General features: G+C 37.4%; 1 protein-coding gene across 1 annotated transcript in view; it reads right to left on the bottom strand.

Annotated features, from left to right (window-relative positions):
• AUTS2 (AUTS2, activator of transcription and developmental regulator) overlaps positions 1 to 27,583 on the bottom strand; it is a 1,215,803-nt gene that overhangs the window by 681,943 nt on the left and 506,277 nt on the right. Inside the window, exon 3 of the mRNA XM_027527575.1 lies at positions 15,088 to 15,189. Within this exon, the coding sequence (XP_027383376.1) occupies positions 15,088 to 15,189 (102 nt within the window). The remainder of the gene's footprint in view (positions 1 to 15,087; positions 15,190 to 27,583) is intronic.

Genomic DNA, 27,583 nt, shown 5'->3' with positions numbered 1-27,583 from the left:
TGAGGGAACAGTGGGTATCATTTCAATTTCTGATGTCAACATCAAATTACTTATTTAATTTCATGCCTGGCGAAGCATTGTATAGCTACACGCAGAATCATTTCACTTCATTTGTTATGCTGTGTTTTCGTGGCGATTGGCTTGCCTTCCAACTGACAGCTTTAATTACGACATGAATTTGATTGCACTGCCGAGGAATTAACATAATGCAACAAAGCATTTAAGAACCCTGCCTTACAACACCCCCCTCACATACACACGCATGCATGCACGCACGAGCACAGATAGACACATGAAGGAACAGACCCAAGATCCTCATGTACATTAAAGGTCCACTGGAGTTTCAACTTTTGCTAGAAAGCATATAGAACTAGAGAGTCAGAGGCTACCCACATTTGAACTCACCATTTTGTGTGTGTGTGTGTGTGTGTGGCATTCAGCTATAATTTCTGGACCTAGCAGAAAAGTTCGTAGAAAAACTCTTCTAATCTACTTTGCCAAATGTCCATGGTGTTGACATTTCCTCCCCTCTAACTCCTTTCTCCACTATATTTTTCTTGGCCGATTGCCAGCTCCCTTCAATCATTGCTGGAAAACTTGAACAGAAACGTTTCTGAAATAAAGTGATTTCTCCTTGGTCCAGTTCTATAAGCCCAAGAATCTGCTAAGGCCCTGTGTTCAGTGGGATGCTACTCCTGGTCCTTCACCATCAGACAGAGGTATAGCAGAAGTTTTGAGACCAGCCACAGGGCAGAGAAGCAGGGTTTCACTGACACTCAGGTCACATACCACATGCCTCAGGCCTTGCTAACCAAAAATCCAGAAAAGTCTCTGTCATTTATACTTAATCTAAGTATATATTTAAAAGCTGAAAATATTTGATAGTTTTAACATTTTTCCAAGTCATAAATTCCATGAACAACTTAAACCATGGGCAACAATAGATTATGCTACATTATTGTGTTAGTAGCTCAGTTGTGTCCAACTCTTTGTGACGCCAAGGAATGTGGCCCCACCAGACTCCTCTGTCCATGGGATTTTCCAGGCAAGAGTGGGTTACCATTCCCTTCTCCAGGGGATCTTCCCAACCCAGGGATTGCAGGCAGATTCTTTACCACCTGAGCCACCAGCAAAGTCCCAGATTATCCTATAAAAATGAAATAAGTATTTAAAAATAGCTTTTTTACTGTTAGAAATGTTTTATGTTTCTATAGCTATTTGTTTACAAATGTGCATCTAGGAATTATTATTGTTTTCTCATGTTACAGGAGACAGACAGCATGAAGAAAGGGCTCAGGAAAGCAGATAGGTGATGATGTCCTGACCACTGAACCATTTGATGAAATCAAGTTGAATTTTAACTTTCTATGCTTCCCCAATTTATAATGAGAGGAAAGGGGCTTCCATTTTTGTTGCTTGGACAGAGACCGCATACATTGTCCAAACTATATAGCAAAAGTGGCCACAGAATCTAAAAAAGGGTATAAGTCAAAATGAGGCTTGAAAAACTAAGTTTTTTTAATTCAATAAATAAAAGCATCCTTGAATTTAAAAGCATTTGAAGTCAATCATATACACACGTTTAGGCAAATATGTTTGTTGAATAATGAAAAAGGCTTATTTCTTTAAGAAATTCTTATTTCTTTAAGTGATAGAGTTGCCAATTCATTCATATTTTCTGTGTATTACATAGAAATGAGAGGTATAGAGGGACTGAGAAAACAGAGTTAGAAAAAGTATTTAGTGGTTTCCACGAGAAGACAAGAGTATGAAGAAATTCCAGACAGTTGGCTATCGGATATGTGATTTCCAGGCTCATTATAAGCTATCTCCTGTTTAACATGGTCTTTGCATTTGTTTTTTTGTTTTTTCCCAGATTTGACCACTGTTCCAGCAATCTCCGCAAATCACCTACCTCGAACTCATTAAGTTGTAAAGAGGAGCTTTCTTACAAACACACTGTGCCTCGGTCTCCGAGCTGCGCGGGCCGCAGACACAGTAATGGGGCGCGTCGCTGAAAGACATTTTCCAGGAAGGAGGATGCTGCTGTTGACATTCAAGTCCACCAGCAGACAGTCATTGAATGCATGCTCATTCTACTCCTCTCATTGCCCCCCACCTGACTTGCTTTCCATCTCTGTTACTAAGCTATTATTGAAGCTACTCATTAAACCCATGAAGTTAAAATTTCTGTTTTAACATCTTACCTAGAACAAGGGATTTCAAAAATCGGTTATCCATCCAAAATAGATGTACTCCCTTCATTAGAGATCTACACAGAGAGGCCATGGCTACTATTACGGCTCCCTAAGCATGTGATAGATGTGTGCTTCACCCCAGAGGAAAATGTAAGCTCTGACCCTAGGGCTAATTTAAATACAGTATTTTAAAATTCTTCCAAATTATCATGCATGTCTGACATCCCTGCCTATCCACCCTCATGTTATACTTTTTCTTCTTGGGAGTGAAAAGTAGAAGGATCATGCCAAGAATCACATGGCCAAGTATATTTATTACAAAGGTCACAAGACGAGTTCATTTGTTTTCTGTAGTGTTTTAGAAAACAATGACAATTAAAAGAACCTAAAATTTTAATCTTAAGAAATGTGCCTTGGAGATAAAGATTACTGATAACTTATAAAGATGAAAAATATATATAAATAGAGAAATGAACCACTAGTGGAAGTAAAAACGTGGGCACAACTTGAAAAAACATCACGGGTGGAAACGGTCACTTCCAAATTCAATTTTCAACGTGTTACAATCCATTTCAAGTTGTTACCAGCTCTCATCTCTATTCAGCAGCCTTCGGGCTTTTCCCCCTAATTTCATTCTTGCTCTCATTTTTATCTGCAGTTATTCACATAAAAGGAAAAGTAAACATTTTAAAATAAAAATTACAACATTCCTTCTAACACCTTTGAGAGCCTTTTTAAATATTCACTTATATGGTAGGTTAAATAGTGTCCCCCTAAAATTACAGGGCCTTCTTGGAACCTAAGAATGTGATTGTGAGGGTTAATTTTATGCATTGACTTCATTGTGCCACTGGGTAACCAGATATCTGCTCAAATGTTAGTCTGGGTGTTACTCTGAGGGTGTTTTTGGATGAGTTTAACATTTAAACTAACAGGATGAGTAAAGCATACTGTAAGTAAAGCATAATGTAAGTGGGCCTCATCCAATCTGTTTAATAGAACATAAGGGATGGCTGTACTCAAATTGAGGGAATTCCCTTGACTCAGCCTTCAAAGTGAAACAGTTTCCCCCCCCCACTTTCAGGCTCAGACAGACTGACACACAGACTTTTCTGGGGTGTCAAGCCCTCCAGTCTTTCTGGTTCTCAGACTTTGGGGCTCAGACTGGAACTAACCATCAGCTCTCCTAGGTCCCCAGCTTGCTGACTGTACATTTTGAGACTTGTGAATCTCCATAACTGTTCAAGTCTATACATTTTATGACTCTGTTTCTCTTGAGAACCCTGACTGATATAAATGAACTTGCTTGGAAACAGGGACTTTGCAGGTGCAATTAAGTTGAGGTCATACTGGATTTAGGTGGAACCTAAATCCAATGACTGCTCTCCTTATAAGGAAATCAGATGTACAGAGCTACAAATAGAGTAAAAGGCCATGTGAATAGAGGCACACATTGAAGTGAGGTGGTTATAAGCCAAGTATCATCAAGGATTTTAAGAAGCAACCAGAAGCCAGTAGAGCAAAGGAAGGACTCCTTTCTGAGACTTCAGAGAAATCATGGCCCTGCCAATACTTAATGTTGGACCTCTAGCCTTAAAAACTACAAGATAATAATAAATTTATTGTTTTAAGTTTCCTGGTTTGAGATTATGCATACAGTCGCCCAGGAAACCAAGAGAGTCTATAGCCACCTTACTATGAACTAGAAAATATCATGTGATCAGCTCCTGTATTCATTCCCTCTGCTCTAGCCACAAAGGCCTGCCCCACCCCTCACATTTAAACATGTCAGGCTTACCCCTGAGTCAAGGCCATGATCTTGTCACTTATCTTGCCTCAATATTCTTCCCCCCTTTCATCATTCAGGCTTCAGTTTAAACATCACCAAACAAAAAGGACTAATTCAATTACTCCAGTTAAAGTGGCAACACCCTGCCACACCCCCCACTACTGCTTTGTTTACTTCGTAAAATGTATTACATCAAAAATAATGCTATTGTTTGCTCTCAGGTTTGCTGTTTGCCTTCCTCAATAGAATAGAAGCTTCATGAAGCCAAAGGTTTCATCTTGTTCCCCACTCAACCTCAAGTGTCCAGAACTACACCTGACACTTAGAAGGTATTAGATAAATATTCCTGGACAATCGAAACACTGGTGTGTCCAAGAAAACACAGAAAAATACGATACAGGAAATGCAAAAGACATAAACAAAATGGTAGGGAAAATGAAAATATGGCAAAAATAGAAAAAGAAAAGAAAGGAGAAACAGAATACCAAGAGTCTGTAACAGGTCTGCATTAGATTTTCTACTTAAATACAGGGAAGTTCACTGATGGTGTGGACTGTGACCGTTTCTTCCTTAATAGTAACTAGTAAACCTGGCAATAAAGTTTGGGTGCTGGGTGGGAAGAAAGGAGGCTAGGACAGATGCTTGCACAGATGGATGGGTGTTGGGACAGTGGGCTAGACAAACCAGTAAAAACCCTGAAACCTGGGAGATTTGAGATAGGAGAAGGGACATCTCAAAAAGCAGCAGAAAAAATGCATCAACTGTGGTATTAAATGAACTAAAGAGCTACAGGGCAATAAGATTAGAGAATTGTATTGCATAATAGTTCCGAGAATTCCCCTTTGACCTAACTTGAAATGTTTCAATTCTTTTAACATCTTGAACATTTTAAAAGTATGAAATATTTGTCTGCCTTTTCACAATTAAAATCTTGACCCCAAATTCTTTCAGAGATAGATTAGTCACATCCATGTAGTTATATGAATAAAGCATTAAAGGAGTTTATTTCCACAGGGTGGTGGCAGGAAGAGTCTGCTAGAAGTGAAATTGGGCTACAGAAGAAGAAAAAAAAAAAAAAACAGTACTCCAGAAGAAACAAGTAGAAGGTATAAACCACAGGGAAGTAGAGGAAGAAAGGGAAGATGAAGAGGTAGCTTCATACATCCTGGTGGAAGATTCTGCTAATAGCCTCAGGAGTGTGGGACTTCGTCTGCAGGATCTTAAACAAGATGGTTTAATAGTGAGTTCTGACTCTCAGAAAAACAACTGTTGGGACTTATCCAGTCCAGTGGCTGGGACTCCATGTTCTCAACGCAGGGGGCTCAAGTTCGATCCCTGATTAGGGAACTAGATCCCACATGAATGACTAAGACTTTGCATGCCAAAACCAAGATCTGGTGCAACCAATAAAGAAAGTAAGTAAATAAATATTTTTAAAAAACAACAACTGTGGAAGCTTTGTAGAGTAACAGGGCAAAGAAAACAGAGCTGGGTCAGATTCTATCACTGGGAGGCCACAGTAATCACGGTAATCACGGTAATCATCTATGTAAGAAATGATAAGGGCATCTGAACATCAGTCACGTAAAGGTGAAGATGATCATAGCCAAATGCTTCCTCAGAAATACAGTGACAACGTTAAACAGGAAGAGGAAGGAAAACAGTTCAAGTTTGAAGGTAATAGCTCTGAGATCCAGTATGGAGATAGGGAAATAAAAGAGTTCAGGTTTGAGAAAACAGAGTATAAGGAGGATTTTATTTGAGAGGAAAACGGTGTTTGTCACGATTGAGACAAGCAGGTGTTGTGGTACTGCCAGCTACAAGGGAATTCAAATCAGAAAGTTTAGAAAAGGCTCCTACGGTAAGTATAAACCTGATGTAAAAGAAGGGAATAAATATTTTTGAGCACAGTGAATGTGCCAAGAACTGTTAAAGAAATTCAAACACATGGTACCAGGTAATTTTTAAAAGAAACCTTACATGGTAGATGAAATGACCCCCATTTTGCAGAATAAGAAACCAAGGCTTGGAAAGATCAAATTTTTTGCTCAAGGTCACACGGATAATAAACAGCAAACTAGCTATTAAAACTTATCTGTTTGTAACAAATGCCCATGATCACTTTAAAATTTGAGGTTTTGTTCTATGTGTTAAGTCTTTAAGTAAGTTTATCTCAAGACTTTTGACAACTTCCTCAGTTACAAAATACTGTTTAAGTTTAGAAGCAATACTTTCCCTTCTGAATAACTCATCATGAATATTTATATAGTCAGTTATTCCCCTTAACTTTTTCCTTAGTGACTAATCTAAACAAGTTACTGTTTCTCCTTGATGTGGACAATGTGAGAGTCCCTGCAGACTACTATTCCCTCCTGGCAATGTGCTGTGGGGATACATAATTTGGAAAAGCCAAGCACATTTGGTTTTTGAGCTTTACCCATGAGTCAAATTCTCCAGCCACACTGGAATTCTTTTTTCTTAATCTTTTTGCCTGTCCAATTGAAAAAAAAAAAAAAGAAAGAAAGAAACAAAGCTGGAATAACATAGTTATCTTGATTAGAGGCACTTGAGGTAAGTCTCAACTTCCAGAGCTTCTAAAAATATCATTCCAGTGAGTGGAAGACTGAAAGAGAATTTCATCTCAGCTTAAAATCTAGAGTGGGCATTGTAAACTAACAGGGATTAAATTCACTTTCCCGCTTTAAGTAACTAAAACAACTAGACAAAATGTGTGAAAAAAACAAACTTTTTAAGAAACTGGGCAATAGCAGTGTAGTGATCTTAGAGAGACAGAAAGAAAACAAAATAATTCTTACAACTGCCCCAGCATAGTTCCTGGAGAGAGTTTTCATGCCATAGTAGGGTGGCTGGGGGTAACCCAGGTAGATCCCAGAAGAATCCCTGAGTTGAGAAGGTAGAGTTGACAGTCAGAAGAAGCCAAGTCAGCTGAAATTAGCAAAGCAGAGGATGGGAGAAAAGTCAGGTTCACAGTGAGAAAAGCAGGAAACCAGGAGACATCTTTCCTCGTGTCATCACCGGAGTCCGTATCAGCACATCCATGCGACAAAAGTACCCAAGGCAAGGGGAATGACCACCGGGAAGGAGCAGGTAGAACGACTGTCAGAGTCACAGAGAGCAGTGGATAACTGGCACTCCCACCAGCCAGAGTGGAAAAACCTTGTCCACATCAGGAATTAGGCAGAGTCTTCAGCACTGGGGAAAAACAAGCTTTGTCCTAAAGGTTGTTCTGGATGCTCCAGCCAGAAAAGCATAAAAGCAAACTTCAGAAGAAATAAAAATATTATTTTCAAGTGGCATAATTGTATCCCAGAAAAAAAGCTCAAGAATATTTATGAAAACCAAAAATATCCAGCACTCATCAAAAACAAAAAAATTCCCAATATTTGGCACCTTAAAACAGTCAGCCACAAACAAAAGCCAGAAAATACAATCCATAATGAGGAAAAAAACCAATCAATAGAAACAGACTCAAAAATTACACAGATGACAGTTAGCAGAATATGAACATTGAAACAGTGATAACTATTTTCCACATGTTCAAGAAAGTAATGAAAGCATGAGCGTGGTAAGCAGCAACAAGGAGATATTTTAGCAAACAAAAACCAGTAGTGGTCTTTGAATCTATCTCCTGATTTTCTGATAGTCATTAGAGTAATTACTAGTTCTCCTTTAAGGAAAAAAAAAGGAAGTATCTTTATTCTTTAAAATATTATGGGGGTAGACATTGCCCTCATACCCAAAACAGTCATTTTGTGACTTGACTTGTCAAAGGCATTCATCTCAAAGATTTTAGATTGCAATGGCCCTGAGGCAAGGCTCTGCAACCTCACAACTATTCATGTGAAGGAAATAAGTGACTGGAGGTTTTGAAACATTTCACTAAAAGCCACCTACTTCTTTTTCTTCCCTTTTCTTTTTTCATATGTGTCATTTCTCCTTCTTTCATCTTTTAATGGTGCTGCAAGAAGTATGAATTTTAATAATAAGCAACATAAACCCAAAGTATATCACAGACTAACCTGACACAAGATTGACAGGATTATTACAGCACTAGTATTTTTTTTTTTAATTTTTTACTATGGTAAAAAAAATATATATATATATATATATATATATATACACACACACACACACACACACATAAAATAAAATGCAATATTTCAACTTATTTTAAGTGTACAATTCAGTGGCATCAGTTGCATCATAATGCAATGCAGCTATCAAAACTATCTATTTCTAAAACTATTTCTTCACCACAAACAGAAACTTTGTTACAGTTAAACCATAACTCTCATCTTTCACAGTTTCCTACCCCTACCAGTGGTCCCTGGAAACTCCCATTCTACTTTCTGCCTCTAGGAACTTGCATATTCTAGATACTTCACATCAGAAAATATTTGTCTTTTTATGTCTAGATTCTTCCACTGAGCATAACGTTTTCAAGACTCGAACTTCATTCTTTTTTATGGCTAATGCTCCCATGTCCATATATGCCACTTTTTGTTCATCCATTTACCTGCTGATGAACTCTTGGGATGTTTACATCTTTTGCTTACTATAAATGATGCTGCAGTGAAAACTGGCATATAAGTATCTCTTTGAGGACCTGGTGTCTGGGTATATGCCTAAAAGGAGAATTGGTGGCATGTATGGTAATTCTGTTTAGCTTTTTGAGGAATGTCAAGCTGTTTTCCACAGTGGATTTATCATTTTATATTTCCACCATCATGTATGAAGGTTTCAACTTCTTTAAATTCTTGCCAACACTTGCTATTTTCCTTTCTTCAAAGTATAACTATCCTAGTAGCTGTAAAGTAATATCTCATTCTGGTTTTGATTTGCATTTCCCCAATCACTATAATGATGAGCATTTTTCATGGGCTTACTGGTTATTTGTATATCTTCTTTGTATAAATATCTGCTTAAGTCCTTTGCCCATTATTGAATTCAGTTGTTTGTCTTTTTGTTGTAGTCTTTACATATTCTAGATATTAAACATTTATCAATTATATGATTTTCAAATATTTTCCTCCCATTCTTTGTTTTTTTTTTTTCATTTTCCTGACAATACCCATTGATGCACTGCTGCTGCTGCTGTTAAGTCGCTTTAGTCGTGTCCGACTCTGTGCGACCCCTGTGACAGCAGCCCGTTAGGCTCCTCTGTCCCTGGGATTCTCCAGGCAAGAACACTGGAGTGGGTTGCCATTTCCTTCTCCAATGCATGAAAGTAAAAAGCGAAAGTGAAGTCGCTCAGTCGTGTCCGACTCTTAGCGACCCCATGGACTGCAGCCTACCAGGCTCCTCCATCCATGGATTTTCCAGGCAAGAGTACTAAAGTAGGGTGCCATTGCCTTCTCCACATTGATGCACAGAAGTTTTTAATTTTGATGAAGTCCAACTTATGTATTTTCTCTCTAGCTACTTGTGCTTTTGATGTCGTATCTAAAAATCCACTGCAAATTCAAGGTCATGAAGATTTACACACATTTTCCTGTAAGAATTTTATGGTTCTAGCCCTTATATTTAGGTCACTTATTAATTTTGAGTTAATTTTTGTTCATGGTGTGATGTAGGGGTCCAAATTCATTCTTTTGCATGGGAAAATCCAGTTGTCCCAACACCATCTGTTGAAGAGAAAATTCTTTCCCAATTAAATGGATATTAAACTCATGTTAAAAATCACTTTGCTATAGATGTATGAGTTTATTTCTGAACTTTCAATTCTATTCCATTGATCCATATGCTTACACTAACTCTAGTACCACACAGCTTCGATCACTGTAGCTTTGTAGTAAGTTTTGAAATTGGGAAGTGTGACTTTCCCAAACTTGTTTTATTTCAACACTGTGTTGACTTTTAGGGGCTTCATGCCATTTCATATGATTAGGAGTGCCTGATTTTCCATTTTTGCGAAAAAGGACGTTGGAATTTTCACAGACATTGCATTGAATCTGTAGATTGGTTTGAAGGGTATTGATATCTTAACAATACTCAGTATTTCTATCCATGATCACAGAATATCTTTTGTCAATTTCTTTGATCAAAAGGAAAACAAATTTAGGGAAACCAGTAAAAAATATCTCAATAACCATACAATCCTGTGCTCTTGTTCCTTGACCTAGTGCGCTTTCATTTCTCTACTCTGTGATGAAATTATGATTAACTAATCCTGGAATAATTTCCAGGGTCAATATGATCTTATATTAAAAGCACAACAAAATCTCAGAACAGTTATTTAAGCATTAAGTACTGTTAACAAATTAGATAAGAAATATCTATTTCTTTAAATTTACAGTTCCACCACAAATTTAATGAAACATATAAACACAAGGAAATATTCTTGTATATATATTCATACTCACAGTGAAAGACTGAGTATTCTTTATTTATATATTTGATACTATACCACATTAAAAGAAAAGGTAATCATAACTAAGATATTAAGAGTTCTGCAAAAATATTATACTTTTTGTTTATCCCACTTAATTCTTGTACAAACTTGCTTGTGTACTCAGTCAATAGGCCATGTCCAACTCAGGCTCTTCTGCCCATGGGATTTCTCAGGCAAGACTACCAGGGTGGGTTGCTATTTACTCTCTAGGGGACCTTCCCAACCCAAGGATTGAACCCATGGCTCCTTCATTGGCAGGTGGATTCTTTATCACTGAGCCACCAAGGAAGCCCAAGAATTTAATAGTCCATATATCAAATGTCACCCTAAATTTAACAATCTTTCCTGAGAGGTACAGGAAGATCTCTGTGTCTTAGGGTTGCCTACCTTGACTGACAGAGAAATGGACAGTAAAAAAAGTTTTGAGTACATACCCCTAAGATACCTGTTTATGAATTATATATAAGAACTACTCCTTACTTATTAAATTGAATATTAGTAAAGCTTAATTTCTATTTTTTAAAGAAAAAATAAGCCATAATATTTTTTTCCTATAATACACTGGATCACCTTGTACAGCATAATCAAGAAAATTAGAGAATTAAAAAAGAAGAAAACAAAAGGGGAAGGTTTTTGCTCTTTATGATATATCCTCACTCTACTGCTTCTTGAAACTCAGAGACTCTGAACACTGTCTCATTTTTAAGCCAAAACAATCTTGAGAAAGTACAACAAAGTTGAAAGTATCAGGCTGCCAGACTTGACACTAAACTACAAAGCTATCGTAACCAAAACACTATGGTATTGGAACAAAAACGGACACGTGGGTCAATGAAACAGAACAGAGATCACAGAAATAAACCAACGCTCACAGGGTCTATTGATCTATGACAGAGGAGGCAAGAATAAACGATAGGGAAAAGAGTATCTTTAATGAATAGTGTTTGGAAAATTGGACAGCTACATGCAAATGAATGAAAGTGTACCACTTTCTCATGTTATATAAAAAAATAAGCTCAAAATGGATAAAAACTTAAATATAAGACCTGAAAGCATAGAACTCCTAAAAAAAAATAATTACAGGCAGTAATCTCTTTGACATTAGTCTTACCAATTTTTTTTGGATATACCTGCTCAGGAAAGGGCAACAAAGAAGCAAAAATAAACAAATGGAACTATATATAAAGCTAAAAAGCTTTTTGAACAACAAAGGAAACTACCAACAAAACAAAAAAGTAACACTGATTTGGAGAAGATACTTGCAAATGATATTTCTGATAAGGGGTTGGTACCCAAAATGTATAAAGAACTCATAGAACTCAATGTCAAAAAAATAAACAACCTGATTAAAAAATACATAGAGAACCTAAATAGGCATTTTTCAAAGAAGACATACAGATGGCCAATATGCACATGAAAAATGTTAACATCATGAATCAGCAGGGAAATGCAAATCAAAACCACAATGAGATTATCACCTCACACCAGTTAGAATGGCTATCAAAAAGACAAGAAACGACCCAATCAAACAATGGGCCAAAGAACTAAATAGACATTTCTCCAAAGAAGACATACAGATGGCTAACAAACACATGAAAAGATGCTCAACATCACTCATTATCAGAGAAATGCAAATCAAAGCCACAATGAGGTACCATTTCACGCCAGTGAGAACGGCTGCGATCCAAAAGTCTACAAGCAATAAATGCTGGAGAGGGTGTGGAGAAAAGGGAACCCTCTTACACTGTTGGTGGGAATGCAAACTAGTACAGCCACTATGGAGAACAGTGTGGAGATTCCTTAAAAAACTGGAAATAGAACTGCCATACGACCCAGCAATCCCACTGCTGGGCATATACACTGAGGAAACCAGAATTGAAAGAGACACATGTACCCCAATGTTCATCACAGCACTGTTTATAATAGCCAGGACATGGAAGCAACCTAGATGTCCATCAGCAGACGAATGGATAAGAAAGCTGTGGTACATATACACAATGGAGTATTACTCAGCCATTAAGAAGAATATATTTGAATCAGTTCTAATGAGGTAGATGAAGCTGGAGCCTATTATACAGAGTGAAGTAAGCCAGAAAGAAAAACACCAATACAGTATACTAACGCATATATATATAGAATTTAGAAAGATGGTAATGACAACCCTGTATGCGAGACAACAAAAGAGACACAGATGTATAGAACAGTCTTTTGGACTCTGTGGGAGAGGGAAGGGGGAGAATGGCATTAAAACATGTATAATATCATATAAGAAATGAATCGCCAGTCCAGGTTCAATGCAGGATACTGGAAGCTTGGGGCTGGTGCACTGGGATGACCCAGAGGGATGGTATGGGGAGGGAGGTGGGAGGAGGGTTCAGGATGGGGAACACGTGTACACCCGTGGCGGATGCATGTTGATGTATGGCAAAACCAATACAATATTGTAAAGTAAAAATAAATAAATAAATAAAAAGAAAGACAAGAAACAACAAGTGGTGGTGAGAAGGTGGGCAAAAAGGGAAGCACTGTGCGTGGACATTGAGAATGTAAATCTGTGCAGCCATTATGGAAAATAGTATGAAGATTACTCAAAAAACTAAAAATAGAACTACCATATGATCCAGGAATTCTACTTCTACTTCAACAGAAACAGTAAATCAAAAATATATATATATATGTATCCCTCCTTTCATTGCACCACTATTTACAACAGCCAAGATATGGAAGCAACCTAAATGTTTATCATCAGATAAATGAATTTAAAAAATACTATACACTGACGCACACATACAAAGGAAGACAACTCAGCCATAAAAAAGAATGAAACCTTCTCAGTGGCAGCAACACAGAAAAACTGAAGGATACTGTGCTAAGTGAAATAAGTCAGACAGAGAAAAATGCGTACGTATGATTTCACTTATACATAGAATCTACAAAACAAAGCAAACGAACAAACAAAACAGAAACAGACTCACAGACATGGAGAACAAACAAGTGGCTGTCAAACAGTAGAGAGGTGATTGTGGGAGGATGGACAGACAAAGTCAGTAAAGGGAATTAAGTGTGAACTTCCAGTTATAAAATAAATATATCACAGGGAGGTAAATGAACCTATAGAGAATACAGTCAATGATACCATAACAAATTTGTATTGTGACAGATGAAAGCTGGATTATTGTGGTGATCATTTCATAATCTATAAAAAACATCAAATCACTATGTTGTACACCTGAAACAAATGTAATACTATATATTAATTATATGCTGCTGTGCTGTGCTTAGTCACTCAGTCGTGTCCAACTTTTTGTGACCACACGGACTGTAGCCCACCAGGTCCCTCTATCCATGGGGACTTTCCAGGCAAGAATACCAGAGTGGGTTGCCATTCCCTCCTCCAGGGGATCCTCCCAACCCAGGGATTGAACCTAGGTTTCCCGCATTGCAGGTGGATTCTTTACTGTCTGAGCCACCAAAGAAGCTCAAGAATACTGCAGTGAGGAGCATACTATCCCTTCTCCAAGGGATCTTCCTGACCCAGGAATCAAACTGGGGTTTCCTGTATTGCAGGCAGATTGAAGCTACCAGGGAAGCCCATATTAATTATAACTCGATTTAAAAAGAAAAAGAAAGATGGTTAGAATCCTGAACTCACCACCTGTGGTGACTAAAGGGTAATCTGCAGCTTCCGGGAGGGGAAAAAAAAAAGGAAGAAAGGAAAGAAAGACGAGGAAAGGTGGAGAGAGGGAGAGGGAAAGAAGTGATGAGAAGAGACAAGAAGAGAAAAAAGAAAAGAATCAGAAATTTCCCAAATTGAGTATGCTAATCACAAAAGGTAAAATGGTGTTATTTCTGGGAATGCTCTTCAATGGTTACCCAAATTATTTTTTTAGTGACAGTAGAATTATTTTCTTCCTCTAGTAAAAGTTTTTTGCAAATAAATCAAACAGGTTGGGAGGAAAAAAACAATACTGTCTCAACCTGTTAATGTTCCTTTTTTGCTATCACGAATAAAATTTTCCCCCTACTTGATCTATTTTAAAGGAAAGTTTTAAAATGTTGCTCTCAGGTGCAAAGATGGGTCAAGGATCCTGCTCTAGGACACATTAGGGAGGGGTGTGAGACCACCCCAAGAGGGAAGAAGTAGTTCTGTGCCTTGCTGGTGCACAGGGGCCTGGAGAGTGGTTAGAACAGGTCTAGAAGGTGGACAGACCCCCTTAAGAGGCATGTAGTGTGTGCTCACGGGGGTTTTCCTCTAGAAATCAGAAGGAAAGTAAGTGCTGGGTTAGTCATCCCTTCCAACAGGAATAAAACCAAAGAAAGGGGCTGTTACAGATCTCACAGGTGAAAAAATGACAAAAGGCCCACATTTAAGTACGTCATCTCCCAGTTGCAGCACTGCCAGACCAGTTCTTCCATTTGTAACATGGATACCAGAAAGTATTATCACTTCCTTTTGTAATCCTTTTGTAAGCTGATAGATACGCCCAACCAACCTTATAATTCTTTAAAACACATTTTAAGTCAAACTAGAAAACAGAACAATACTATAAAGCAAGGCTCATATATGTGTCTGCCGAGAGAGGAAAAATGCTTGGGTATTTACAAAATGACATGAAGGGATGTGCTGGTGAACTGAAACTGGACTCAAGGGATGTGTGGTCTGGTGGTTTCAGTTTTTTTTAACTTACGTCGCTGAGCCTTTCCCGGGAGCTGCTCCTGTGGAAGCCTTTGGATTCTCCACTGGCGCTTTCACTGTCACTGTCCCTGCAGCTGTTCTGCCCTGGCTTGAGCTGAAGGAAGAAGAAAAGAGAAAAAAGAAAAGTGTCAGTGGTCTCCTCACACAACTGCTCCTTCACCCTTATTCTTTAAGCCTTGTCAAAAATGAACAATTTAAGGTCCTGGTCTTCAGCATTTTTCTCAGCTTCTGAATAGGGCCAGGCAAGCTGCTGTAGAAAGAAATATGGGGGATAAGATAAGTAAAACATTTAGCATAAAATGTCAATGTAGATAAAAAGACCTGAGCAAGCCTTAAATAAACACTTGAAAAGTCTAACATGAATCTTGGAGGGTAATCTTCCCTGAGATTTTTCCAATCCAGGTTTCACCAGCTATGATTTCCATCTTATTCTCTCTGTCCTCTTATGGAGAGAAAAAAAAAAAAAAAGAACCAACAAAGAGAACAAAAAACAAGTTTTTCTTTTCCTAAGAGAAAATGATGAGATTCTTTATATTATCCTTTAACCACTAGGGAGACAATGACCCTGTTTTTCAAGATAATATTCTAAAGGTATTTTAAAATACCAAATTAAGACCAATAGCTTAAGTAAATTAAGTCAACATCCATTCAACAACTATGTATTAAGTATAACATCTGAGCCTGAGAGTAAAAACTAGAGATATGGTGCTTATTGACCAACTTAAATAGTCTCTGCTGTTTCATAGCTTTACAAAGCTGGTACCAGTTTCTACACATTTACTGGCTCTGATTTTCATGTACAGGATGTTGGACACATTTACCCAGATCTGATTTTCCATTCAAAATTAACAAACACACAGAACAGCAAACCACGAATCTATATAAGAGTGAGTCAAATTCACATGGACCATTAGTCTGTGATGTTATCACCAACCACGTTTGCAGAGAACCCAAGCAATGTGATGCAAGTTACAACACGGAGCCCCTTTACAATGTGCTCACTCTAGCAAGAGAAAGACAGAGCAGGATAAACAGAGACAGCAACACAATGAAATATATACACGCTAAATGAAAACCAGAAACGAGCCAGTGGTGTTCGGAGGAAAGGTAATTTCTGAAGTCTTGAACTGTAAAAAAAAGATTAAGCACCCATGGCTGAAAGGAGAGAGAAAGATATTCTTTATGAGAGAAAGTCAAAAAGAAAAGGCAGGGAAACCAACATGCTAGGAAATGATCAGGAGTCTTATCGGAATTTAAAACAACAACAACTTCTTCTGTGAGGAGATAGGAAGAGGGGGGCATGGGTTAGAAAATGGGAAATGTCAAACAGAACACAAGCCCCTTATTTCTGGGTAGCAAGGAACTTCAGAGAGTAGAACAGGTAACAGGTACCAAACATCTTGGCTGCAGGCTTTCATGTGGCTCTGGGACCATGGGGGAAGAGGAACCAAGATGAACGGAGAATGAAATCAAATCAGCATTTCTTGTAGCTTTAATGTGCCTCTTTAAAGACTACAGTTCAGGCCTGACTTTTGGTCATACCATCTAATCAGCTATTCCCAAATCCCCGCTATGTAAAACGCATTCTTTTTTTTTATTTCAACATTTCTACAAATCCACTTTTATCATTTCCTTCTAAAATCCCTTTCTCCAGGAAGTCTTCTCTAATGGAACCAAGAAAAATGATCCTAATTTTATTCTGTATCCTCCTGAGCCCTTAAGTACTTAGTTTCCTCCTAAGTTACTGTTAAACCTGCTAATTCTAAGTTAATTCAGATGCAAGCTATATGAGCCTTTTCTTATTACTATGGTATAAAAGTTCAGAATACTGTCATTCTCTTCAAGTTTTCATTTTTATACTTGTAATAAAGGGGAATTTAACCTAAAATGAACATCACTTCCTTTCAATTTCCTGAACATGTCAAGTCCATTCCTGGCCTGTACTTTTTCACACTAGATTTTCTCAGTCTGGAATGCTCACTCTCATTCTCTCTGCACTTTTCAGGTCAAAGTTTTTTTTTGAAGCTCAGATATTATCTCTTCCACCATGGTCTTTAAAGCGTTCTTTCTCTATATATTTATTTTTTGACATATGCTTTCAAAGTCTAGCAAGCATCTCATTTTTCATTAAATGCCTTTTATAATTGTGATATATTTTATCAAGTTTTAAAAGACCTGCATTAAATATATTTATACTAATGATAAAATCTGTGTGTGGAATGTAATTCATAAACAACGTCAGAACTCTTATCTCATTGGATCTCTGAGTTAAGTAGAGGCAGGTAAAACTAGCTCCAATGTGTGGAATGGAAAAAAATAAATAAATAAAGGAAATCTGCTCAGAATTAGCAAACAGATTGAGGACTAACCCCATGTCTCTACTGCCTACTGCTATCTTCATTGTAATTCACAGTGCTTGTTTAAATGTTTACATTTAACCTGGAAATAATGATTCTGTGGTAGACCAGTATTCTCCCACAGAATTTATTTTCAATACATCTGTGGTAACTAACTGTATTCACAAAGAAATCTTATTAGGTAACATTTGATCAAATAATGTTTATAAAAACTAAGTCCTCCAACTTAGAGGAGAAATAAACATCAAACTGGGAATTCAGAGAATAAGAAAATCAAGACTTTTCCTAATGCTCAAATGGCTTAACAAAATCTGGACTTTCCTTTTGGGTCTCTTCCACGTTTCTTCATGGAAGGAAAAGGATGACTTCAACAAGGTCCAACAAGAGACCCCAGTGGCCCTGATGTAAATTATCTGACTAAATGTTGATCTAGGCTAAGAGCAAAACCCAAGAAAAACTCAGAGGAAGCAGCTTACCAGCCTTCCTTATGTCCTGCCAGCAAAAGCACTTCAGTGAATTCTCTTCAGAGAGCCTTACATAAAATCCACCCCCATACCACCCCTTTCACCTCCAAAGCCAGGCTCAAGTTTAAAGGAAACTTAGGATTTTAAGCTGTCAGACAGCTCAATATTTCAAAGATACAGACTGACTACAGTAAGTACTAAAGCTAACCCACAAGATTTCAGGCAAAGAAGTATTCCTTCCTAATCCCATGAATACATTTAAGACTGGCATTTTCAACCACATCCAATGGATCATTCGGGGTAGCATAACTAACTCCGAAGTTGTAATCCTTCACCTGAAATTCCCAGCTATTACCTACAACCAAGAAACATTACAAAGGCCAGGTGCTGGCTTAAACATTTAAAGACCTAAGAAAAATCAATCTGCATGCATTGATTTCTCCTAGCATTCACAGCAGCTCTAAGAAAGTTTCTGCTATAAATGATGCAATGAAATTTTTTACTATCAGTCTTAAGATATCTAAGGACCTCACTTATTTAAAAATTACTACAATTCACTCTAGCTTTAGAAGTTTCTACCAATTAGGTATAATATAGTTTAAGAATCAGAACTAGAAAAAAAAAAAGTGAAAGGAAGCTAGCATCTAGAATGAGTGGCTATAATACTAGCAGGATTATCATCTTTTGTAAAATATAAGAAGCCAGTGTGTTTTCATTAGATTTCGTAGGCAGCAGTATATTTACCATGCTCTGAAACTGTGTTGTCATTACAGAGTTAACTATTATTAATGACTAATTAGGAAAATAACAATACATGGTTTTATTACAGCTAATGAACATGTAACAGAGTCCCACTGCCCCAGACTGAGGGAAGGTGAAGCAATTCTATGCACACCTGGCAAGATTTGAGAGCCAGGCTGTGCCATTCTTTTCAGTGTATGTATGGAGAGTTCCACAGATGCAAGATGTTCAGAAGGTGTCATTAACCCTTCAAACAAAACTCACAAAGGGATGAAGTATGTGAGAAGATACCTAAGCCCAGAACTCTAGATGACCGATGTGACTGACTGACGCAGTGCCATGCATAAGAACAGCTGAAAGTAATCTCCTACCCCAGTTTTGGTTCCTCAAAGCACCATAAATCTTATCTTGGACTGCTGAGTATTCCTGCAGGGATCTAAATGAACAACATACAACATTTCTTGAAGGTGCCAATAAGCACCAAATCTCCTGTTCAATGATATTTTAAAATATACCTCCACTAACATCAAAACAGTTGAGTATTTAATCTCATAAAACTGGTGTTTTATTTTTCCCATATAAAACTGTCCCCAAGTGGAGAAAGTTTCATAGATTGAGTGGCATTTGACTGTTTTATTTCTTAGGCTTTAAAAGGTATTTTGGAGGAGAGGCACAGAACCAAAGTAAATAACTTAATGAAAAGGTTGGACACGTCCAAACAAGCTAGCGGGAAATAACCAGTACAAACAAAATTACAAAGTTGAATAGAAAAAACTTGTTTTTAAGAAATAAATGTTGTACTTTTAAACACATAATAATAACATGTGACAGAAACAAAAATTAAATTCTGGAAACTAGGGTAGTACAAGGAATTTGTGTGAAATTTCTCTGGGATCACAGAATCAGAAGATATACTGTTATTGTTTTCAACAGTTAGAGGAAGAATTTTAAGGATTTCATAATCATAAAATAATCACTAGTAAAATTTAAATACTAAAGTTATTTGCTTTCTAAGTTACTATCAAATGTAAAATAATAAAAATCATAATTATCAGAAACAGAAAAAAAAATAAGGGAAATAGCAAGAAAGCAAGAATATGGCTAAGTATATTAGTTATTATACCAATAACATTCATGGATTAAGCTCCTTTTTTTTTAAAGGCAAAGATATCTAGTTTGTATTAGGTAAAGTAAAAAAAAAAAATGTATTTGTTGGTCATAAAGCACTCCTAAATTTTAAAAGAGAAAAAAAGACAAAATATTAGAAATAAATGGCTAAATCATATGCCAATCATTTTGTAGCAATAAAAGGTATAGTATTTACCTTTTACACTTCTTTTCTTTATAAAAGGAAATCAACAGGAGTTAAAAAACTTTAGCATGCTACTTACACTAAGAAAATAAAACAGCAGAAAGGGACCCAGGGGTTAAGGGTTACAGAACTCAGTTTGACTCAAGTAATACATATTCAATTAGGTAACTTATATAGACCACATCTTCCAGAGCATCCAGGGGACGTTACCACAAACTGAAAATGAAGTAAGCTACAACGAATATCAAGGTATTAAAATTCAGAAACTACATGAACAGCCTTCTGGATAGTAAAAATTAATGACATTTTAAACTGAATATCCATATTACCTAGAGATTTTTATTCAATATAAAGATAATAAAAATTCTCTCCACAATGATAACTGAGTCATAGAAAAAATAACAAACACAGCACTTATAAATTAAGAAAGTGAAAATTATAAATACATAAGTAAAACATTTAACAAGATCTGTTAATTCTGTGTTAGAGATTAACTTATGTATTTTCTACCAGATTGGAAGTAACAGAAATAAACAGCCTAACTACAGAGAACAAAAAGTAACACAACAAGAAAAGCAACAGTGGGGAAGAATAGAGAAAGGAGATTACAAAAATAAATACTACATAATGAATTGGAAATTTAAATATTATACAATTAATACATTAAAGTAAAATTGGGACAAATATGAGACATACTTCTTATATATTTAAGAATGAAGAGATAAAAATCAAAACCCAGAAATAATATAATAATACTATGCCAATACAATGTGGAGAAGGCAATGGCAACCCACTCCAGTACTTTTGCCTTGAAAGTCCCATGGATGGAGGAGCCTGGTGGGCTGCAGTCCATGGGGTCGCAAAGAGTTGGACACGACTGAGAGACTTCCCTTTCACTTTTCACTTTCATGCATTGGAGAAGGAAATGGCAACCCGCTCCAGTGTTCTTGCCTGGAGAATCCCAGGGACGGGGGAGCCTGGTGGGCTGCCATCTATGGGGTCGCACAGAGTCGGACAGGACCGAAGCGACTTAGCAATACAATGTAATAATAATATGATTATAATTACAAAAATGTGATAATGAACATATTCTAAATTAAGTAGTAAACAGATTTCTCTATTGATACTGACAAAAATCATACTAAATTAGTTTCAGTTTTTAAAAAACTTTAACAAAATTTGATCCAGAGCTTGGAAAAAAAATAGTAAAGTTAATCTGTGCCCAAATTTGATAGTAAGAAAATAAAAAGAGAACCACATGGATGATCTTAATTTTAAAAAGCTGCAAAATTCTAATGAAAGGCAACAAATTAGACTTAATAATAAATAAAAAATAGCCCACCAAATTCTAATGAATTTTGCAAACGAATGTAAGAATCCACCAATTTTCAAATGGGCACAAGGGAAATTTTGGAGGTGATGGCAAAGTTTAAAAATTGTAGTATGGTGATGGTTGTACATCTCTGTTAATATATTAGACTGATAATGAATAAATTTCATCATATATAATAGAAATATAATGTTATATATAATGAATATTTTAATAGAGCAGTTTATTTTAAAAAGATAAGAATCCATCAGGGTTTCCTGGGTGGCCCAGTAGTATAGAATCCACTTACTAATGCAGGAGCTACAGATTAAATCCCTAGGTCAGGATGATCCTCTGGAGAAGGAAATGGCAACCCATTCCAATTCCCATTTCCAAGCCTGGGAAATCTCATGAACAGAGGACACTGGTGGAATACAGTCCAAGGGGGTCACAGAAGAGTTGGACACAACTTGGCAATTAAACAACAAGAAGTCCCCTGATTTTTATTTTTTACTCCAGAAAAGAGTTCCCTGGTTGAAGACTTACCTGATTAAATCAGACTAATGAAGCAAAAGAACACAACTCTCTTTATTAAAGTCAACTGTCCATATAAAAATCTAATCATGGCAGTAAACACGGGGCATATCTGGAGGGTCATCTTGGGATCTTGCCTACTACAGTCAGTTTCCAAAGGCAAGAAAAGGAGGAACTGCCTCAATCCATGTATCATAAAAAGGGTTCCTGTATATGCCTGGATTTTGGAGTGTCATTTCTCTTTGTCACTGATGTCCCCAAATAAATACTTAAGGTATTCCATAGATAATAACATGAAGACTGTGTTATTTGCCTGAAAAAAACAGAAATGACTGAAGTACTTACACTGGACTATCACATACATTATTCAAATTTAAACAGATTCAATGGACTTCACAGCAATAGAAAACGTTGAAAAGTTAATCAAATAAAGAGCAGAAAATAAGCTAAGATCAATCTAACTATGTAGTCTCAAATATAAACAAAAAGCAATTAAGAGCAACCTAACCAACTTTGATATCCTTCCAACAGACAAATGCAACCCAAACAACAAAACTTAATAATGTTCTATGGCTTATCCAGAGAATCATTACTCTATGATTTGGCCAAGAGGCTATTATGATACTATCTCTTCATAACTTAATAATGTGAAGGAAAGGGAATGGAAGTGTAAAAATCAGTGCTCATATATAAATAAAATCTCTATCTACAACCTGGGTACTATTTCCAAGTTGAATTATGTTGACAAAAGGCATGATAACAACCTGACTTTTCATTTCCTATCAAAAAAGAAGTCTAAACTATCTGGGGGAAAAATAATGCACAAGAATGAGATTAAAGGGAAAAGCTTGTCTATTTGGCATTCCTTAAGCATGACTGTGGACTGAAAAATAAATCTGTTTTCATATAGGTTCAAAAATCCACAATAAACATATGAAATGCAAAAATAATTGGATGAAGGGATGTTTGACTGCTTTGGTACAGTTTCTAGCCTTCTGATAGTGAGATTTTGATTACTGGAAAGAATTTCTGAGACAGTATCATTTGGTTAGTGAGTAAATAGTGCTGCTATGAACACAGGAATACGTTATCTCTTCAAATTAGAATTTTGTCTTTTCCAGATAAATCCCTAAGAGTGGTACTGCTGGATCGTATGGTAGTTCTACTTTTAGCTTTTCTTTTTTATTGGACTATTCACAATGTTGTGTTAGTTTCAAGTGTACAACAAAGTGCATCAGTTATACATATACCCACTCTGTTTTATTTTTAGTTTTTTAAGGAATCTTGGTCATTGTACCAGTTGACATTTCCACCAACAACATAGGAAGGTTCCTTCTTCACCACACCCTTTCCAGAATTTAGTATATGGAGACTTTGTGAATGGCCCTTCTGACTGGTAGGAGGTGATACCTCATTGTAGTTCTGATTTGCATTTCTCTAATAATTAGTGATGTTGAGCATCTTTTCATTTACTTGTTGGTTATCTGTATATCTTCTCTGGAGAAATATCTGTTTAGATCTTCTCCCCTCTCCTTTTTTGTTTTTTTGAATGTTGATGTCCATGTGTATCTTAATGTCTTAATTGACTCAGGTTGCCATAACAAAATACCAGGCTGATGGCTTAAATAACAGAAATTTTCTCACTTCTGGAGGTCAGAAATATAAGAACAAGATGAAGGCCGTTCCAGCAGTTTCTGGTAAGAGCCCTTTTCCTGTCCTACAGAAAGCCACCATCTCTCTGAGTCCTCATATGGAGGGAAAAAAGAAAACGATCCTTCTAATCACTCTTCTAATAAAGGATATTAATCATGTCCTCTTAGGACCTCATTTAACCTTAATTACTTCCTTACTCCAAATAAATTGAGGGTTCGGGCTTAAACATATGAGTTTGAATTGGGATGGGGTGAGCTGAGAGAATTCAGTCCGTATTATCAAACATGCACCAACTGTTGAGTAGGCTACATTAGGTTAGGCTAGGCTACATTACTAGGCTACATCACTTCAAGGAGGACAGAAATGAACTTGTTTAGGAAACACTAAGGTCAACTCTTTTGAGAAGCCATAGTCATTTTTCATAGGTGGTATGGGTTCCACACATACATATTCTAGAGTATCTGAAATCCCTACTACAGACTGAATTGTTATTGTTGTTTTTCAGTCATGTCTGACTCTTTTCGATCCCATGGACTGCAGCATGCCACGTTTCCGGGTCCTTCATTGTCTCCAGGAGTATGCTCAAACTCGTGTTCACTGAGTCAGTGATGCCACCCAACCATCTCACCCTCTGTTGCCATTCTCTCCTTTTGCCTTCAATCTTCAAGACACACATGGTCTTTTCCAATGTGTCCGCCCCAAATTCATATATTGAAACCATAACTTTCATTACTTCAGAATGTGACTTATTTAAAGATAGGGACTTTAAACATGCAATTAAGTTAAAATGAGGTCATGAGGGTGGGCTCTAACTCAATCAGACTGGTGTCCTCATAAGAAGACGAGACTGTGACACAGGGAGGCATGAGATACACACAGGCACAGAGAATAGGCCGTGTGAGGGCACAGGGAGAAGACGGCCTCCTCTGCAGGGAAAAAGAGAGGCCCCAGAAGAAGGAAAACCCGCCATTATCTTCATCTGGGACTTCTAGTCTCCACAACTGTGAGAAAATAAATTCCTGGTTTAAGTCACCCACTCTGTGGCATTTTCTCATGGCAGCACCAACAAACTAAGTCTTTTCTTTAGAGTACAAACATTCCATTTATTATTGTTTCGACCTTACAAAACAATGAATCAAGACAAAACAAAGAAACCCAGCTACCTTTTCAAGATCCCCCTTACAAAAAAATCCTTAAAAACATTTTATTCAGTATCTCTCATTTTCCTCCTCCCATTCTCTGTTTAACCCATTCTAATGAGGCAATTGTCCTCAGCATGCAATGAAATTGCTCCTGTCCAGCTCACCGAAAATAGCTATCAGAAGCATTCGCAGATCTCCGGGCAAGAGAATCAAAACACTTAAGTCCAAATAGTTAAAAGTTGTAAGTCAAGCTAATAGAGTGTTAAATAAAATATCTTATCCACTGACCTTGCTTAAATGAATGTTCACACTGAAGGTCAGGATTTACGTTAGACTTCTATATGCCTTAAAGTTTCTTGACAGAACGTGGCAGAGCAGAACAACCAGCCCCTGGTCTGGTGTCCTTCTCTTCCCAACTGTAGTTCTCTCCCACATCTCAAAAGCCTCACCTGCTCACGGGGTAACTTCCCAGCCCAACCTCCAGTTTCCATCCACATGCTCACTTTACCCAGCTACCACGAGCAGTGCCCCAGCTCAGGTCTGACCACATGCATGGCTGTGGTGCAGCCTGCTTTCAGGCAGACAGACCTAGGAAACAGACTGTGAAAACCAGATTGAGAGTATGTAGGCTAAGACTTCTGAAGTCCCAGAAAATTAGTAAGCACGCTATAAGAGGGGGAGTGGTGGGATCCAAGTGGAATGTAGGGTGGTGGTCCTTTGAACTCTTCCACTCTGGGAAGGGGATGGCTTGAGGACCAGAGCAGGCCAAAGGGCGAGAGTCCATCCTGCCTTGATTGGAGGGCAGTGCCAATCATTAATTACCTACAAATGCTAAGCCTATCGGTCACTGTGAGTCCCCATCTTACTGATCTATCTACAGGAAGCATCAGTAGCTACAGTAGCATCGAACACAAATGCTCATCCTAAAAGTACTTTGCTTCACTCCTGCTTTTCCTCCTGCCTCCTCTGGCCATTCCTTACACATCTTGACATTAGGTTCCCCAAGGCTCTGTCCTTGGACCTCTTCTTTTTTCTGTCTATAATCACTACCCTTGATGATCTCATCCAGTGTCATGTTTTCAAATACTGCCTATGTGCTGATGATGCTTCATTTGCCTCAATCTCTTCCCCCAATTTTAGTCTCCTCAAACCAGCTGCATCTGCAAATTCACTTAGACGTGTAATAGGAATCTCAAACTTGTAACAACTAAAGTAGTATCTTCGATGTGTCTAATTGTTATCAACAGCAACTTCACCTTTGGCCAAGGCTAAAATCTTTCTCTCTACAGTTACTGCCCTGTTCAAAGCTGCCGTCTTCTCTTACCTGGATTAAAATAATACCTTCCTATCTGATATCCAGTTTGTGCCTTTGTCCACTATGTCCATGCATCTCTCTCAGGAGCCAGAGAGCTCCTATAAAAAAGTAAGAGTAATGACAAAGGTCACTCTAATGGCCTACAAAGTAGCCCCCAATCTGTCTGGTTCCCCCGTTCTTTCTCTTGGCCTCATTTTCTACTCCTCTCTGCCTTGTTCACTCTGTAACAGTTTCACTGGCCTCATCACTATTTTTCAAATAAGCCGGGCTGGCCCCCACCTCAGGGCCTTTGCACTTGTGGTACTTGTTGTTTGAGATATTTAGCCCCTAAAGGCACGTGGTTCACGACTGCCCTTCCTCAGATGTTTACTGAAATGTCTCTCAGTGAGGACTTCCTAGATCATCCTCTTTACAAGTGTTACCCTGCTTCTACTTAACACCATCTAATGTTTACCTATATTATCTGTCCACTGTCCTTCTTCAAACACATCACCCACCCCAACCACACTGCAAGTAAATAAGAAGCTACTTGAGTACCAGGATTCTTATCTGTTTTGTTCACTATTATATCTGCAGAATCTAAAATAGTGCCTACATTATTAGATGTTCAATAAGTATCTGTTGAATTGGTCAATATGCAGAATCTTTTAAAAAACTTTTTATTTATTTATGGATTACACTGGGTCTTCGTTGCTGCATACAGGCTTTCTCTAGTTGCAGCGAGAAGGGACTGCTCTCTAGTTGAGGCTCACAGGCCGCTCGTTGTGGTGGCTTCTCTTATTGAGAAGTACGAGCTCTAGAGCACATGGACTCAGTAGTAAGCAGGTGGGCTCTAGAGTACAGGCTCAGTAGTTGTGGCACGCGGGCTTAGCTGCTTCACGGCATGTGGGATCTTCCCAAACCCATGTCTCCTGCACTGGCAGGCAGATTCTTACCACTGGACCATCAGAGATGTCTCTGCATCATATCTGTAGCATGTAAGTCAGTCTTTCAAATCCTCCATGAAATAGCTTTTGGAGATATTAACAAAGAGTATGATTGGATCTCACAAAGTTAGCCTTTTGGGATTTGCAAAAAAGAAAGCTCAAAAGTAGAGTGGTAATATGAAAACTGAGTGTACACTAGTTAACCATGGCCTCGCTATTCACATAAGCCTTCAAATTCCTCAGTCTTCACAAAGTGCCATTGCTGATTTTCTTCTTGAAACAGTGATCATATATAATTTAAAATATTTCAGATAGTCAGGTATAGGATTATAAAATGAAAAGTAGCATATAATTGCACTTAGTTTAATAAATCTTCATCCTGGCATTTGAGAATTCTAAAAGTACTTGTTCAGCAAAAGGTCAAAAACCACTACCGAGAGAAGTTAATAGCTCTCTTAGTACTATATACGCTTATTGATGAAATTGCCACTTTTGAATAATTTGGGTGATATGAAGCATTTTAAAAATCTTATTTACCTTCTAACAAATATTTTTAATATAAAAAATCATTTTCTTGTTTTTTTAAAATCAATCCAACAAAAATCTTGTAAGATCCCATATGAAGGGATGTTACTGTGTACTATCAAACACATTTAATAAGAGCAACAACATCATTTATAAAAGAAACCCAATTGGTTATAGAAATACATACATTCTCCAACATGGTATAAGTTT

The sequence above is a fragment of the Bos indicus x Bos taurus genome, chromosome 25 (genome assembly GCF_003369695.1).
Source record: "Bos indicus x Bos taurus breed Angus x Brahman F1 hybrid chromosome 25, Bos_hybrid_MaternalHap_v2.0, whole genome shotgun sequence".
In the NCBI taxonomy this organism is placed as follows: domain Eukaryota; kingdom Metazoa; phylum Chordata; class Mammalia; order Artiodactyla; family Bovidae; genus Bos; species Bos indicus x Bos taurus.
This window is presented reverse-complemented; position numbering and strand designations above follow the sequence as displayed.